The sequence below is a fragment of the Antennarius striatus genome, chromosome 2 (genome assembly GCF_040054535.1).
Source record: "Antennarius striatus isolate MH-2024 chromosome 2, ASM4005453v1, whole genome shotgun sequence".
Classification (NCBI taxonomy): Eukaryota; Metazoa; Chordata; class Actinopteri; order Lophiiformes; family Antennariidae; genus Antennarius; species Antennarius striatus.
In genome coordinates, this window is record NC_090777.1 from 18,811,235 (window position 1) to 18,827,500 (window position 16,266).

The window sequence follows — 16,266 nt, forward strand, 5'->3', positions numbered from 1 at the left end:
TAGCTGACACAGCTATAAAAACGTTGTTTATCTGCAATTTAGAATGACTTTCAGTTAGGACAGAGTATTCAGGAAAGGTAAATGTAGGGATGGCTGCGTTAAATTATTTGCTCTATTATCAAGTAGTCAACAACCATGAATTGGTGTTTTGAAGAGCTCCCTTCATCTGGAGGAATGAGATATTGTAGTTGACATTATATCATGATGACATTATGTGCTATATTATATGGTGTATATTTTTGATCATATTATGTGTGTAATATCACACATTTCTTTTCAAACATTATATACCAGGAACTAACTTTTTTTTGCATGGTGGTTACACTTATGCAGGTCATCGTTTATTCACCACATTATGGACAAGGATTTGGCTGGATTGGATTATTCCTCTTTCTTTGAAGGACCGTTGTTATTTTGGATTTGTGTTAGTATTTCCTGTTTTATTTCGTTACACTTCCTGTCATGTTTCGTACGCTCTGTTGTGACCGTCTTCCCGCGTAGCTTTGAATTTCCTGTCTCACGCTGCTTCATTGCTGTGTCCTCGTTTATCTTCTCCACGTGACGTTCAACTTTCCATTCGACGAGTCATCCCTCATGGGGACACCTCCACATTGCGATTATGTTTGACATTGCAGAACAAATGTTTAGTGGATGCGTTTTCATGTTTGGTAAGAACTCTGATATTACTGTTATATCCTGGAATTTCCATGGGTTCCCGCTAGTATCATATAAGAAAGCTAGTATTTCTTGAGAGAATTTTATTCAAGGAGCCACGATGGTAAGCGCAATGTAATATTTTTCCTGTGAGAAATTGCAAGATTAGATTAGTATATATCACAAAAAGTGCATAGTTGTAATAACCAAGAATAACCGTCTTCAGAATTTGAAGTTTGTAATTCATTCATTCATTCATTCATTTTTTTCCTCAACCTGCTCCATCCGCTTGCGCAGGTCGCAGGTCGCAGGTCGCTGGAGCTGGAGCTGGAGCTGGAGCTGGAGCTGGAGCTGGAGCTGGAGCTGGAGCCTATCCCAGCTTGTCTTGGGGCGTGAGGCAGGGAAACTCCCGGCTCGACGCCAGTGCACCGCGGAGCTACACACACACAAACTCCGCACAGAGCGGGACTCAAACCCGGAACTGCCTTGCTGCGTGGCGACAGCGCTACCCACTCCGCCACCCTGTCGCTTTAATTTGAAACTATATTCTCTTAATCACATTATGCTAAAAGTTCAGACTTGGATTAGTAACTTTAATTTCTTTTAGGATTTCCCACTGTCACTGGCAGCATGGATGGCACCCACATTCCCATTAAGGCTCCTGACGTAATGAAGCTGATGTGTGATGTGTGCCGCCCCAAGTTTTTCACATGAGCTAAAATATTTGAATGTGTTGTACCAGAGCCAAAATTCCATGTCGCAAATGGGAGCTGCTACCTCTGTGCCAGAGCTGGACTTTGACCTGTAAAACTGAGCTGGCCAGGATGAGCAATGATGAGCAACTGAGCCTCGTTCGATTCCCGCTCTGTGCAGAGTTTGTATGTTCTCTCTGTGTCTGCGTGGGTTCTCCGGCTTCCTCTCACCACCAAGAACAATGGCTGGTCTCAAATTGTCCCGAGGTGTGACTGTGTGGGTGCTTGTGTGTCTTTCATGTGGCTCGGCAGTGCACTGGCATCGCACCAAGGGTGTACCCTGCCTCTTTCTCAAAGTCCACTGGGATAGGCTCCAGCAACCCTGCGACCCGGACGAGTTTTTACTCCACTCCAGAATGGAACCCGTTACCCAGTCTATACGAGGATTGTGCCGGCGGAGCCAGGGATACCCGAGAATAATAGCCTGGCTGGGCGACCGGAGCAGATGAAACTGAATGGCCTCCTGATGATTTCCAGGAATGGACATCTGGACCGGTGCGGTGACATGGGTGACGATACCCAAGGGGTGACCGTCCAGCGCCCGGGCAGGAGTGGGTAGAGACTGGCATTTCAGGTTCCACTGGCGGGCCAGCTGGGAGTCCATAATGTTCGCCTCAGCCCCGGAGTCCACCAGGGCGGAGAGGCTGTGGAGCTTATCAGGGAGATGAATGCGGACCTGGACGAGGGGCTTGCGGGGGTTCGTTGTCTGGGAGGGTCGAGTAGTAACTGAGCTCATCCGGACCCCTCCTACTGCCGGTGAGCTCTGGCTTTTAACGGACATATCGCTACACAATGATATATTAGAGTGGATGGACGGAGACAAGTGAGTTATTTCAAACCTTCATGCTACCTACTACATTAGTATGTTGCTCAGGTAAGACCATACATCCGTGAGTCAGGAACCAGCCCTGACCGCTTTGCCTCCTCATCAGAAATGTAGTCTGCAGCTTCACATATGATCTGGACAGATTTTAGTTTATCTATGATGCAGTCATTAATTTTTTCTGAAACAGTGGTAAATCTACATGAGGCGGCAGTGACTCAGTTGGTAGAGTGGGTCGTCCAATGATCACAGGATTGGCGGTGTGATTTTAGGAGTGTGAGCTGACAGTGGGAGGTGTCAGCTCACCTCCCGAGCACTGTCGAGGCGCCCTTGGGCAAGGCGTCATCCCCTTTATAAGTTGCTCATTAGGGCGCACCACAAAGGAACTGTCCGCCACTCTACCTCCCCCCTACTGCATGCCTACAGGCCCCTTGTGTGTGTGTTATGGGCCTGTACCCATTATATATATACTATATGTATGCGATTAAACTAACAGTGTGTTAGAATGTGCTAACAATTTTCCTAGGGGGATCAGCAAAGTCTATTACATTTACATGTACCTGCACATTTATGCTGTGAATAGACTTCTTCATCACACATCAGCTTCATTACGTCAGGAGCCTTGATGGGAATGTGGGTGCCATCCATGCAGCCACTGACATTGGGAAATCCTAAAAGAAATCAGTTACTAATCCAAGTCAGAAGTTTTAGCATAATGTCATTAAGAGATTATAGTTTCAAATTAAGGCGGCACGGTGACACAGTGGTTAGTGCTGCCGCCGCACAGCAAGGCGGTTCCAGGTTCGAGTCCCGCTCTGTGCAGAGTTTGCATGTTCTACCCGTGTCTGTGTAGGTTCTCTCCGAGTTCTCCGGCTTCCTCCCACTTCCAAAAACATGCGCTTCAGGTTAATTGGCCGTTCCAAATTCACCATACGTGTGAGTGTTCGCATGCAGGGTTGTCTGTCTCTGTGTGGCTCCGCGGTGCACTGGTATTGTGCCCGGAGTTTCCCCCGCCTCATGGCCCAATTCAACTGGGATTAGCTCCAGCTTCCTGTGACCCGCAGCGGCAGATAAAGCGATGTAGGAAAATGGATGGATGGAATTTCAAATTAATTTAATAGATTTCAACATCATTCACCTGTAATCCATTGGAACTCCTCCTTGGTGATTCTGATGGACTTATTTCCAGAGAAATCCACAAACTGGAGTAAAAGTTGTTTCAAGGCTCGGCTCACCGAGCATCTCCTGCATTGTACAGAAAATTACCTTTTGAAAAGAAAAAAAGAAACAACTAAAAGCGGCAGTACACACAATACCTGCTGCGATGTGAGAGCAATGAAGGTGATGACTCCAGATGTTCAGCATTCCAAGGTCTTTGTTATTGAATTAGGTTTTTTATGTTTTATGTAATTTTCAACAGCAGATCTGGATTACAGGTGGGCCTGTGTAGTGCCCAGACCTACTCTTTGGTCACATTTGGCTGTTGATGTTGAAATCCTCAAAGTCCTTGCAGTTGCAAATTAAGAAAAGTTATTACAAAGTTGGGCTATTTGCCAATGTCCACTGTCCCAAAGTTAAAAACCTATTTCCTTTTCGTAACTTTTGGATGACTGAGCCATTTGAGGATTCCCAATTCACCAATGGACCTTTATAGGGTCTGTTGTTACCACTGTCTGAAACGTAGAGATGTGTTGCTAGTATGAATATCTGTTCTGCGTTCGCTGACTCTCCTGAGTACTGTGATAAAGGTCATTGTTGACTTAGCTGCGAGACAGTGCTGCATTTGGATCCGAGATCCATCCCAGAATATCCTTTACAATTTGGCAGTTAATACGGAACTGCCTAGGGACAGCCTAACTGGTTTATGATAGTATCATGATGCACTGAGGAATATGCCAGTATTATCTTTACTTTTTAAAGATGTTTTTAAATAGTAATTAACAATGAACTTTAATAAATACTCCATAATAATTTGAGCATGGCAGTCTTTTTATTAGTAGAAACAAAAAGTTTGCTAAAAATACTTGATTGGATGATAAATATAAATGTTTTTGACTGTTACAATTGCTAGAAAGAAGACTAGAAATAACTGAAGAACTGTAATAACTTCCATACCATCTATCAGCAAGAATCATGTTGAATGTCATGTCCGAAAAGCTGACGAATGTGAAACAAACATTCATGATGAAATTCTAATTTTATATGATGGCAAGTCGTGCGTTACAGATCATCAATACCATACTGCAAACCTTCTAGAACACCTGTAATATAAGATTCTCACTGACTCGGCCCATGTGAGGGTCCCCTGAAAGCCTTTAACACAATGGGGAATAAGATGGGCCTGCTACGGGGTTTGACTTTTGTTGCCATTAATTTTATTGCAAAAAATGTAACCAAAATGCAATACAGGAGGTGGATGGCAAAGGGAAAAAGAGTGCTATACAAATATTTGTTATACAGCTCACATTGGTAGAACAAACTGAGGTGGAGGTGGTGTGAGGGAGCCCTGAAAGAGGAAGGATCAGAAATGGAGCTGAGTTAATACTTTGGTGGGTTAGTGCTAGAGTGGCTCCTGCTGTGCCAGAGGTCAGTGCAGGTATAGAGATGGAGGTATAGACGGGGTTTCATCATGCAGTAAGAGGTGAAGGGTCAACCTCCTGGAGGCTATCACTGACACACCCGCACAGAATATCTGTGACTAGGAGGAGGTAGAGGCTGTGACTGCTAATCCAGAGGGAGCACTGTGCCGTTTCAGGTTCTGTCATCTCTGTTGTCAGTGCCCGTTAGGGACAAGTCTGGTGGATTAAAAAATATGGATACTTATGAGTCTATTGTCCTTTACAATAAATACTCTCTCCACCAAGACTACTTTAAGCTTTATTGCTTTGTGTACATTATGTTGGCAAAACATCTGGCTTTAAGATGTGAAAGCAAAACTCTTAGTTAAATAAGTGAAATACTTGTATGATTACTTTTACTAAAGTCTAGGTAGTTGAATATTTCTTACACTACTGTCTTTAAATCAATTAGTTAGATCATGGAATCTTGATCATGGATCATGATCATGGAAATAAAATAACTAATATCACAACAGAGGGCATTTGAGGTCGATATGGACCAAGAGTCTTTACAGTGATGAAAACAAATATATAAATAAATTCCTCTTTCTTGATGTTACTTATCACTTACCAAACCCTGTAATGTCTGTGGTGAATCACTGGCTGCTGTGGAAGCGTGTGAACAGCAGGTGGCGCAGTCGGATTTAACACGAGAGTCTCAAGGTCAATGCAGCAAGCTTGCGTTGTGCCACAGCTCTGCCGTGGGGGCTGCTGCGCGCACCGGTTGCGCAGATGAGTGGAATCAATATCCAGTGATAACAAATGCGCTCAGGAAAAACATTCCACAAAGTGATCGTCACTTGAATTTCATCATTAACTTCAATAGAAATCATGTAGATTTACATCTTCGCGTTCATGCATTTTAAATGTACGGTAGTCAGTGTTTTAAACACAGACACAAGATCGGACCAAATCTTGAAATTAATACCATGGAATAATCTTTTAGATATAATTATTCAGTAGTATCTCATAAATTCACCAGCGAAGACCGACCTGACTACTTTCAGACTCCTAGATTTATTTAAAAACTGAAAATTTGCGCTTTTTGAAGACGTAAGAGATGAACTCGTTTAGTTTGATTATTGATTATATTACGTAAAGTAATGATACGGACTAAAATGTGGAAAAGGAGCAATTTTGACAGTCATGCTTTTATTCTTTTAGGCTTGCTGCCACAGAAAAAAAAAACAAATTTTATTTTATTTTATTTTAAAACTTGTAATGGAACAGAGAAGTCAGCGCTAAATTCTACGTGACCAACAATGAATCGGTGCGTCGCAGATTTCTGCCTGCCTGTCTGCACGTACACACAATGCGTCATTCCACCACCGCCCAACTTGTTCATCCTCGCAATCCGACAATGTCTACAAATTAATTTGAAAAAGGCAGTTTGTCTCGCATTAACATGTTTTTAGTAAGTGAAGTTCATGCTTTTGCTGAGAATCCCAACGATTACGACCTCGCATGTGGAATTGTACGGTCACACTAGCTTGATAACGAATTGTACGGTCACACTAGCTTGATAATGAAACCTAACGGGTCCCCCATTCGTCTGGCTCGTGCGTCAGTCCCAGCCAATGGCGTCGCTCCGTTGCAGCGCTCCTTCCGGACTCCAACCGCTTATCATCGAGCGAGAAAACGTCACGAGCGCCTTTTCTCTGCCTTTCCGCACGAGAGAGACCGCATCTTCCTTGCACGCAGTTAGGCCGGAAAGGTAACTTTGACTCCGTATTTTCTACTTTTTATTCGGATAAAACAGCAAATTTTAAAGATTTGACGAGCAGATGTCGTCTAGACGACTCTACTATGATATGAATACGTACAGGTTGTAGGACATCCTTGACATTCACCTCAGAAGTGTTGACCTTGCGTAAGGAGACGTTTAGATTGTCTGCTTTTAGCATTTCTGTCGGCATCAGGCGGGTCATCGGGGCTAGTTTCTATGCCTCAGGGTCGCTCACCGTCTATTTTTAAACCAGGCCGTCAGCAGGCGAACTGTCACTCGATTTAGAACTGAAGGCTGTGGGCGGAATGGGGCGTCAAGTTGCAGGTCCAACTTCCAGCAGTCCTTTTGATTAAGAAAACCCTGTTGGAGTTTAATTAATCCAGATGGTTTAAAGGTAATGCGTCTCCGCTTGCTGGTCCAGTGATTGCAGTGATTGAACTACTGGTTGCATGCGGCCAACATGGGGGTGTGTCCACCGGTTTTTGGAAAATTACTGTTTGCTGCAAGATTACACAAGATGCACTGTCCCTTCATGGGATGGCCTCTGGTTTCTCCACGGCACAGACCTCCAAGAAACACTTGTACAAGACAAATTGTTTGTAGTTTGTAAGTTTATTACTAATGTTTTAATTGCATTGTTAATAATGGTAATGAGTGCTTATACATCAAGTAGTTAACACAGATGTGACTTCATAGTTCTCCATTAGTCTAATTGAGGACACACACATGCACACACACTTTTATTTTTCCGTGGGTGTCATTTTGTGTAACCACCTCTAATCTCTACTCTTCAGGTTTGTAGTGAACTGGCAGCAAAAAGGGAAAGAATAAAAGAATAGAAATTCAATGTTGATCAACACCCCAAAACTCAGAGATTCCTAGTTTTTGATCTCAGAAAATGAGAAATGCATCAGATTATTTAGCACAATTTCTTTAAGGTTGACGTTTTTTTTCTTGTGTTACTGGGTTTAAACTTGACCCTTGAACCATAGTGATCTAGTGAGATAACTTGATATATATTATTATAAGAATTAAAGAGCACTAATACCATGTTGTACTATTTTGGATTACACTTAGAAATATTAGCAGGTATTTTTTTCACTTTTTTTTATAAAAATGTTTTCAGTGGAATCGAATGGATAGACATATTCAGTTATGTGAACACAAGCAGCCTAAATATTTTTTCAAAATGTAATCAGAAGCCATCTGATTGAAGAATAACTAAACAAGATGATAAAATCTGATAAAGTATTTGACAAACTTTTCCTTCTTGAGAACATTTAATAGAGCTAGGACACATTTTGGTAAGTGTTAAAAGTCTGAGGTCAGAAAGCCAGTACTTTGTAGGGTATTTGTTTAGCTAAAGAGCACTGCCTGCATGTGCGTTTGGGTCATTTTATCTATTACGTGTGGCCACTGGCAAGTTTCCATACATACAGTACTTTTTAGGACAAAGGATTTTCCATTGGTTCTGCTCTGAGCACTTAGGCTCAACTTTGTACAATGCACTTCAGGTTCAATCATGCATGAAGGGAGGGTAGACGAGCAGGTTGGTGTATGGATTCAGTGCTAGCTCGATAAACAATTCTGAATCAATGGTGCAGCTGCAGTCGTGGTCGGACTGTCTGAGTCTGTAAGGGGTCTGTCTACCACGTCTGGAATTCTGTGAGATAACAAAGACCTGGGGAGATTAGACCACTGCTCAGGCCTTTAACCGTATCAGCAAGATGTATAAGAGACCAAAGATGTATTGTGTTAGTCATGATCGTACTTATTGTGTCATTGCTGCATAACATTGCTGAGCTCTTAACTGTTTAACAGTTGTGCTTCCAGCTCACCTTTGTGAGCATTTTGCAATGCTATTTTGTAATTTATCATATTGAGTAAACTCAACAGACCTTGAATGTATTTTTTGCTGCATAAGTCACGCCTACACAATTCATTATTTTTCTTCGTGACTATCTCCTCACAGAACATTGTGAGCAGCCAGGTACTTCAGTAAGTAACAGTGCTTGGTGGCTGGCTGCTCTGTTTGACATTTAGAACATCACTCAGATAATTACATTTCTCTGTTGTTTCATCTGCAGATCCAGAACCATGTCCATCCTGAAAATCCATGCTCGTGAGATCTTTGACTCCCGTGGCAACCCCACAGTGGAGGTGGACTTGTATACCAAGAAAGGTACTGTATGGCTAATATAAATAAATACATAATAAATTTGTAGCATGAGAGCAAAATGATAGTGAAGGACGGCACTAAGCCCTGGTCGCACATTAAAGGTTATTTCCTCGTCAGCCTTTGTGCATTATTTAGCAGTAACTTCAATATGTTCATAATTTAGCATGTAATTCTTGTCCAGTGTGTGTAATGACATTGTAAATACACACTACTGCTAACAGCATGAGACATACGTTGTGTCCCTGCAAAGTTATTAGATTTGGACTGTACTCAAACTGGATTAGGTTGGTCAGTCCAGTGGGTCCAAATGCTTGACATATGAAAATAGCTTGTGTGTGATGTCGTCCTGCCTCTACAGCACTCAGTACTGTAGTGATTACAGATCGTTCATGCAGTAGGTACATCTAGCAAATCTGTGAAAAGAGTTGATTCCATAATAATTGATGTAGGGTGAATTCAGAGTACATCAGAGGGCATCATTACATAATGCCATGCATGGGCATGAAATAAACACTGCAATGTTTGACATGAGATCAGTATATTCCGTTAACTGATGACCGGAGTGTGATTGTAGCAGTTTGTTAGTCTGGTTTGTTCCAAATGCTGAGACAAAGGAGGAACTCAACCCAGTGTAATGTCCAGGGAATGTTAATGAAGCAACCAGAATGGTCATTTACATGGAAGTGTGTAGAATGGGATAGACTTCAATACGTTGACTTGAAATCAGTTATTCTTTTCTACTGCCTCTTTGTTAGTTTAGATGTAAATGTCTTCCTTATTCTTAATTAAGATTCTTATGTCTGCAAGGCTTCTTTTGGCGACATTAGCAGCACAGAGCGAAGTGAACGTGCTGCGTGCCGCCTGTCAGTCAGTTACTAGAAGATTCTGCTGTTATGCAACCGTCCCTCCGCTAAGTCACGGCTGTACTAGTAAACCTCCTGTGTTTGTAGTCAGAATGATGTGATTTCAACAGCTCTGCTCGTCTAGAGAGACATTCACTGTTTCTATAATAACATATGTTATAACATCTGTATGACCAGGTTAGCACAAAATGGTCTCTCTGAAGGCCAGATGAGTAAAATCACAGCCTGTCTATGTACAATATTTTAAATAGCAGGATGTCATCATACCATTTAAAAATTAAGCATGGCCATCCTGCACAGACACTCATTCTACACTGTGGTCTCCAAACATGAGGGAACATGTTTCTGCAAAAATCACCTCGTTGGTTTCAGATTATTTCTGTGAAATACAAATAAAATACAGCACCAGTCCCACTAAAATTGCAGTAGCTTATAAGATAATCACTATTTTTGACATTATGTCATCACACTGCATTTCCAAAGAGAGACTGATGGACTATTAGCGTTCCCCATCTGCAAGGCTGGCAATGCCTGTGATGCAGATAATTTGTTGCGCCTGTCCTCATGGCCCGGTGCAGCTCTGTCCTTCTTTCCCCAGTCTTTAATCCCCTCAGACTCATTCCATCTCCCCCGGTCCACTGAGAAAACTATATGCATTCGTCTCTAATTTATCTTCAGCTTAATGAATCTAAAGTCCCCATCTTTACGTGTGGGTGTGGCTTGGCATTCTGCACACGCTCAGTTGGTTTTTGGTCTTTCCCTGTTACATCACAGCCTTCTGCTGCATAGCCAGGGCAATGTTCCATTTCTATGTCTGTCTGCACAGAATAATAATGAACTTTACTGTGGCAGGAAATACCGTTATCTGACTGGTGAGCACATGAAGGGCTTTGAACCTGCTGTTTGAATAAGAAGCAACCCTGACTGAAACTTGAATCTCTATTAAATGTGCTTGCGTGTCCTAATTCTGTTACATTTAAATATCAAATTCTGATCTGATGATTTCATTTTGATGGATGATATGATAAAATTTCACTTCATGACACAGCACTTTAGGAGGTGACATTTCTAAACGTCCTCTGTGTCTTCAAGGTCTTTTTAGAGCTGCAGTGCCTAGCGGTGCTTCCACTGGGATTTATGAGGCTCTGGAGCTCCGTGATAATGACAAAACACGCTACATGGGGAAAGGTAAGGTCTCTTCACTGACCTCTGTACTTACCTCTACCCTGTTGTAACTTTGCACGTGTCATTTCAAAACGACAACACATTTTGATATTGGTCTTCATTTCGGTCTTCATGCTTCTTTTTTCCTGCTGTTAGGAGTCAAAAGAGCAGTTAAACATGTAAATGAATTCTTGGCCCCTGCATTGTGTAACCAGGTAAATAAAGTGTGAGGTAAAAGGACGGGTCTTTGACGTGCCAGTGTTGACCGCTGCATGGAGAACTGGACTTTGGAAACTAACCTTGACAGGCACTCACAGATGTTCACTGATCTAAAAAGAAAACCTCCATACCATACTCCACACATGCCTACAGTTCATTAGCAGTCAAACATCCCCATTAGATTGGATGAGGTGCTCTGTGTCCCTCTGTTTGGTCTGCTCTGCATGTTCCTCTGTGTGAATCAGTCATGGTCTGCTTGTCCCCTGCAGGTGTCTCTAAAGCAGTTGAGCATATCAATAAAATAATTGCACCTGCACTGGTTGACAAGGTAGGGCTGTTTATGGTTTGACTACTACTACTGTGTCCTGCTTCTTGAACATTTATTAAAAATAGTGCCTAACAAATATTCCTAACATTGGCAGCAGTCGTGTTTGAGTGTTTCTGAATGGCTAACTGTGTCCTTTTAAAACACCATAGTAAGATATTTCAAAGATCTTCAAAACAGTGGTTTGTTGTTCCACTATTTTACAACTGTCTTTTAATTTTATAAAAATGTTGTATCCCGTAAACTGTTGCATTAAATACTTGACGTACTAGAGAAAAGCTGTTTGTAACTGATAAAAAAGCAGCAGTAACTTTTATATATTCTAATGTTCTTCTTACACTTACACGTTCAGTATGACATCACATCCTTCTGTGTGTAATCCAGGATGTGAAAGTTGTGGATCAGGCCAAGATTGACAAGCTGATGCTGGATATGGATGGCACAGACAACAAGTGTAAGATGCTCTGTTATGATGGTATCAATTCTGTGAGACTGAATTGTCACATATTTTCAGCAATAACCAAATCTGGTTATGTCATGTATAAAGATAGAAGCTGACTGCTCACATTTAGAAAAGCTGAGGGTCTCTTTCATGCTGTGGTCTGTGAGTGAACGAAGGAGACAATGTCAATGGAAATGTCAATTACAACCTTTTCATTTCAAGGACATAAATTATTGATTTTTGCTTGAGACAGAAAATACAAAATGGAGAATATAATCTCACAAGACAGTAATGTTTTATTGTAATCTATCCTTCCTCAGCCAAGTTTGGTGCCAACGCCATCCTGGGCGTCTCCCTGGCTGTGTGCAAGGCTGGTGCAGCAGAGAAGGGCGTTCCCCTCTACCGCCATATTGCTGATTTGGCTGGCAACCCTAACGTTATCCTCCCTGTTCCTGTGAGCGTCATGGAGTAGATACTTTAAGCCATTTGCTCGTAGTAGCAGTAGAATGCTTCATTCAAAGATGATTATGCAGTAATGATCTCATTAGGCTGAAAGCATGTCTCCTCTGCCTTCTTTCAGGCTTTCAACGTTATCAACGGGGGCTCCCACGCTGGCAACAAGCTGGCCATGCAGGAGTTCATGATCCTGCCTGTAGGAGCCAGCAGCTTCAAGGAGGCCATGCGTATTGGTGCTGAAGTCTACCACACCTTGAAGAATGTCATCAAGGAGAAATATGGCAAGGATGCCACTAATGTCGGAGATGAAGGAGGCTTTGCCCCCAACATCCTGGAGAACAAGGAAGGTAACTAAAACAAAGTCAGAGCAGTAAGTGTAGTTTCACAACATGAGTTTCTTTACAGGCCAACAGAGTTTGGATTCAGCTGAATGACTTTCTTTGTTGTATTTTACTTATTTTTAAGTATTATTTTAAGGATTATTATAAAAACATGGTTGTCTGAGCTGTAATGGTCACTAGAGAGCCTTAAACCATTACATTCTTTAATTGCTGGGGGAAGAACCTGACTTATAATGTGACTCTTGGGTGACATCGGGTTTCTAAATTAAGGCCTCCACTCTGTGGAATGGCTTCAGTGCCAGCCTCTGACTCCAGTATCAGGTTGTGGAGCTGATATGGTAAATGCTCGAGTAGAACCTGCTCCTTTGTAGAAAGTGACTGTTTTCATTTTTCAAGCAACATCTCAAGTCACATTTTCACTGTGTTTACATCTCAGCTCTTGAGCTGCTGAAGAACGCTATTGCCAAGGCAGGCTACACCGACAAGATTGTTATTGGCATGGATGTTGCTGCCTCCGAGTTCTACAAGGCTGGCAAGTACGACTTGGACTTCAAGTCTCCTGACGACCCCAAACGCTACATCACTCCTAACCAGCTGGCTGACCTCTACAGGGGCTTTGTGAAAGATTACCCTGGTGGGTTCTTTAAGCAGACTGTAAGCTGTCCATGTCTTGACATTTTAGACTGTACGCTCATACATGACATCTTTTTATCACGCACCTGAACATCCCATACATTCTGAAGCATCAGCGCTGTTTAAATCGAGTCATGTATGAGGCTTGACATCAACATGCATTTACTGGTAGCACACCAGCCGTTTGTGTACATTATCTCCATGTTTGCATATTTCATCTCAACCTTGTCTTGCTTTTAATATGTTGGACTATTTTGCAACTAGTTTCTGATGCACCGGATTGGTCAGAATAATCAGTTGTTGCAGATTTAAACCAATGATGTCATGAACACGATATTAAACCTGCAACCTTGTTTTCTCCCTTTCTAACAGTGGTGTCCATTGAGGACCCCTTCGACCAGGATGACTGGCAGGCATGGACCGATTTCACAGCCAGCACAAGCATCCAGGTGGTGGGCGACGACCTCACAGTCACCAACCCGAAACGCATCTCCAAGGGTGTGGCTGAAAAGGCCTGCAACTGCCTCCTGCTTAAAGTCAATCAGATTGGCTCTGTCACAGAGTCTCTGCAGGCGTGAGTGTCCATAACAGAGCAGCGTGTTGACACAATATGCAGTCTGGAGGCTGTTGTACATGTTAACATGTGGGGGGACAATTTTCTTTTTTTTAGCTGGAAGATGGCCCAAAGCAATGGCTGGGGTGTGATGGTCAGCCATCGCTCTGGAGAGACAGAGGACACCTTCATTGCTGACCTCGTGGTCGGTCTCTGCACTGGACAGGTCCTTGTTTATTCTATGTATTAAAAACATGGTTTGGACCCCAATATATATCGAAAACTGTTGGGTTTTACTTTTTCAGATTGATTGCCCTAATGCTTTTCTCCCCCCCCAGATCAAGACAGGTGCACCTTGTCGATCTGAGCGCTTGGCCAAGTACAACCAGCTGCTCAGGTGAGTCCAGTCCACAAACACGATTCTCAAATGATAAAGTAAAAGTCTGACATTGAACTTTGATAAAAGTGTTAGTTTTGTGCAGAATTCCTTAGAGGCTGATGGTAAATGTCCCTACAAATGAACAAAGTGTGATCACTCTTTTCCAGGATTGAGGAGGAACTTGGAGACAAGGCCCGCTTTGCTGGCCAGAACTTCAGGCACCCCATCTGAACATGACTTGCTGCTTGGCCTTGTTTGTGTCCATTGCTCATAAATAATCCCCACACATTAATGCAACACTGGGTCACCTGTCTGGTCTGGAGAGAAGGAGAGAATGCTTAAATTCAAGGTCCAAGTCTGTAGTCTGGTGTGGCAAATGTAACGCCCCAGCGCCGCCTCAGCTCATCCTCAGACTGTGCTTTAGCTCCTGTCTGGTGTTTGTCCCTCTGTTCGTGTCCAGCTAACTGAGATTTTCTTTGCTTCTTGTGAGTTTTAGTGAGTCTTGGTTGTCTGCTGAGTGTTTGAACTACTGTAACTTTAGTTCAGCTCTGCCTGGAGCTGCATTGATAATACTGTGTGTGTGCAATGTGTTGCACTTGACAAGGTCTTGTGTTGTTGTAAGCACTGGTAGACAGATCTAATAAACAATATAATTTGAAACGTTTTACGACTTCTTTTTATCCACAGAGCGACTATTCAACTGTTGGTTACAAATCTCATATCTATTAAAAAAAATGTTATTTAAACATCAGGGATCTGATGGTTTAAGACGTCGATGTGAATCTCTGATGTTATTCTTTAACCTCGTGTTGTCGGCCATCAAGTGAGTCACGATTAGACTCACGAAGTTATTGTGGACAAAACAACTCTTCTTTATATAAAAGAAGCATTTGCACAGAAAGGCCTCGTCTTCCATGACTGCTCCTCTCTGTAGAAACTGATGTAATCTGAGTGGTGAGAGTCAGACACATGAGATCAGTACTCCAGGATGACATTTCTCTCCCCAGGGTAAAGAATCCAGAGGCTCTATTCTTTTTTACTTTAACTGAACGGTGCCAAGGTGAATGAGTGTCTTCACCAGCTGCACAGTACTATGGTGGTTTGCCAGCTGGGTCAGTGCCATACCAATACACTTTGTGTGAGCCCTGTTTGAACCTGTCTCCATTGTTTGGTCGTCACCAAGGAGATGTATTACAAATCATTAGTACAAAGAAATAATATATTACAAAATGAATAAACATCCTGTGCTTATCAGCTGCTACAGATTTCATTCAGTCACACATATTTGTGTTTCCTTTGAAAGTTCAAACAGGAGCAGGATGAATGAGTGACTCATGTTATTTTACGTTGTGGATTATTTAGGTGCAGGGGGTTCTTTTCTTTGAGACCTGCGCCATCCAGTGGTTATAAATATGCACTGCACTTCGCTTGCATTTGGAAATTAGCAGCCACGTACAAAACGTTTTACCTCAACCACAACTCAAAATGCCAATGAAAATAGCTCCTTGTTGGCTTTTACTACATTTTATAAGCATGTTTTGTACTGTATCACCAAAGATCAACAGCAAATCAATCAATTTTCTGCTACTGTAGCACACCATCCCAAAGAAAGCTGCCTGTAGCCCGAGGCGACATGGAGTTCTCATGTCATCTTATTCATACATGCATGTTTTTCCATCACAACGCCCAACTCTGAACCATAACCCCCCCCCCCCCAGCAACCCTACCAATCTCCCTGGGTGCTGGATTTTTGATGGTCTCTTCATGCATTCTCTCGTGTCTTCACCGCAGTGACATCCATCTCACTATATTTGATGACAAGTAGGGCACATTCTACATATACATATACTGATGGCTTATATACCACTAAGCTTGCATCTCAGCATCTCTTATCCTCTGGAGGTATTTGTCTGGATTTGACCTTCTTGTCATGGTTTCCTTTGACCTCTGGGATCCCAAAACCATCCATCCTGATTGCATTCCCTTTCCTTTAAACCATATTTTTTCAGGCTGAAAGACACCTAAATGGGTATGTTGTTTTCAGAAGATACACTACACACCGGTGACATTTAGAATGTTCACACCAGAGCTCGTCGAAATAAAAAATCCGATTCAGCTTCTTGATTACCTAATAGAACC

The 16,266-nt window shown here is 42.4% G+C and overlaps 2 protein-coding genes across 5 annotated transcripts; one reads left to right on the forward strand and one right to left on the reverse strand.

Annotated features, from left to right (window-relative positions):
* Positions 1-695: 695 nt before the first annotated feature.
* Positions 696-7,299, reverse strand: LOC137603378 (uncharacterized). 3 transcript variants are annotated; one of them, XM_068326779.1, is made up of 2 exons: positions 6,809-7,284; positions 696-3,474 (listed from the first exon to the last, which is right to left on the reverse strand). In XM_068326779.1, exon 2 carries the CDS (start codon positions 2,185-2,187, stop codon positions 1,258-1,260), a length of 930 nt encoding a protein of 309 aa, XP_068182880.1. In that variant the 5' UTR covers positions 2,188-3,474; positions 6,809-7,284; the 3' UTR covers positions 696-1,257. The 3 variants fall into 3 exon arrangements, 2 of the variants coding, with proteins under 2 accessions (XP_068182880.1, XP_068182871.1); XM_068326770.1 differs by having other exon boundaries at positions 6,671-7,284; XR_011037275.1 differs by lacking the exon at positions 696-3,474 and adding an exon at positions 4,245-5,024 and having other exon boundaries at positions 6,671-7,299.
* eno1a (enolase 1a, (alpha)) lies at positions 6,410-14,787 on the forward strand. 2 transcript variants are annotated; one of them, XM_068326758.1, is made up of 12 exons: positions 6,410-6,561; positions 8,661-8,755; positions 10,708-10,803; positions 10,936-10,994; positions 11,708-11,777; positions 12,086-12,219; positions 12,346-12,568; positions 12,999-13,196; positions 13,568-13,769; positions 13,866-13,974; positions 14,087-14,145; positions 14,295-14,787. In XM_068326758.1, the coding sequence occupies exons 1-12, from the start codon at positions 6,425-6,427 to the stop codon at positions 14,356-14,358; spliced, it is 1,446 nt and encodes a 481-aa protein (XP_068182859.1). In that variant the 5' UTR covers positions 6,410-6,424; the 3' UTR covers positions 14,359-14,787. The 2 variants fall into 2 exon arrangements, with proteins under 2 accessions (XP_068182859.1, XP_068182851.1); XM_068326750.1 differs by lacking the exon at positions 10,936-10,994 and adding an exon at positions 11,268-11,326.
* Positions 14,788-16,266: the final 1,479 nt, after the last annotated feature.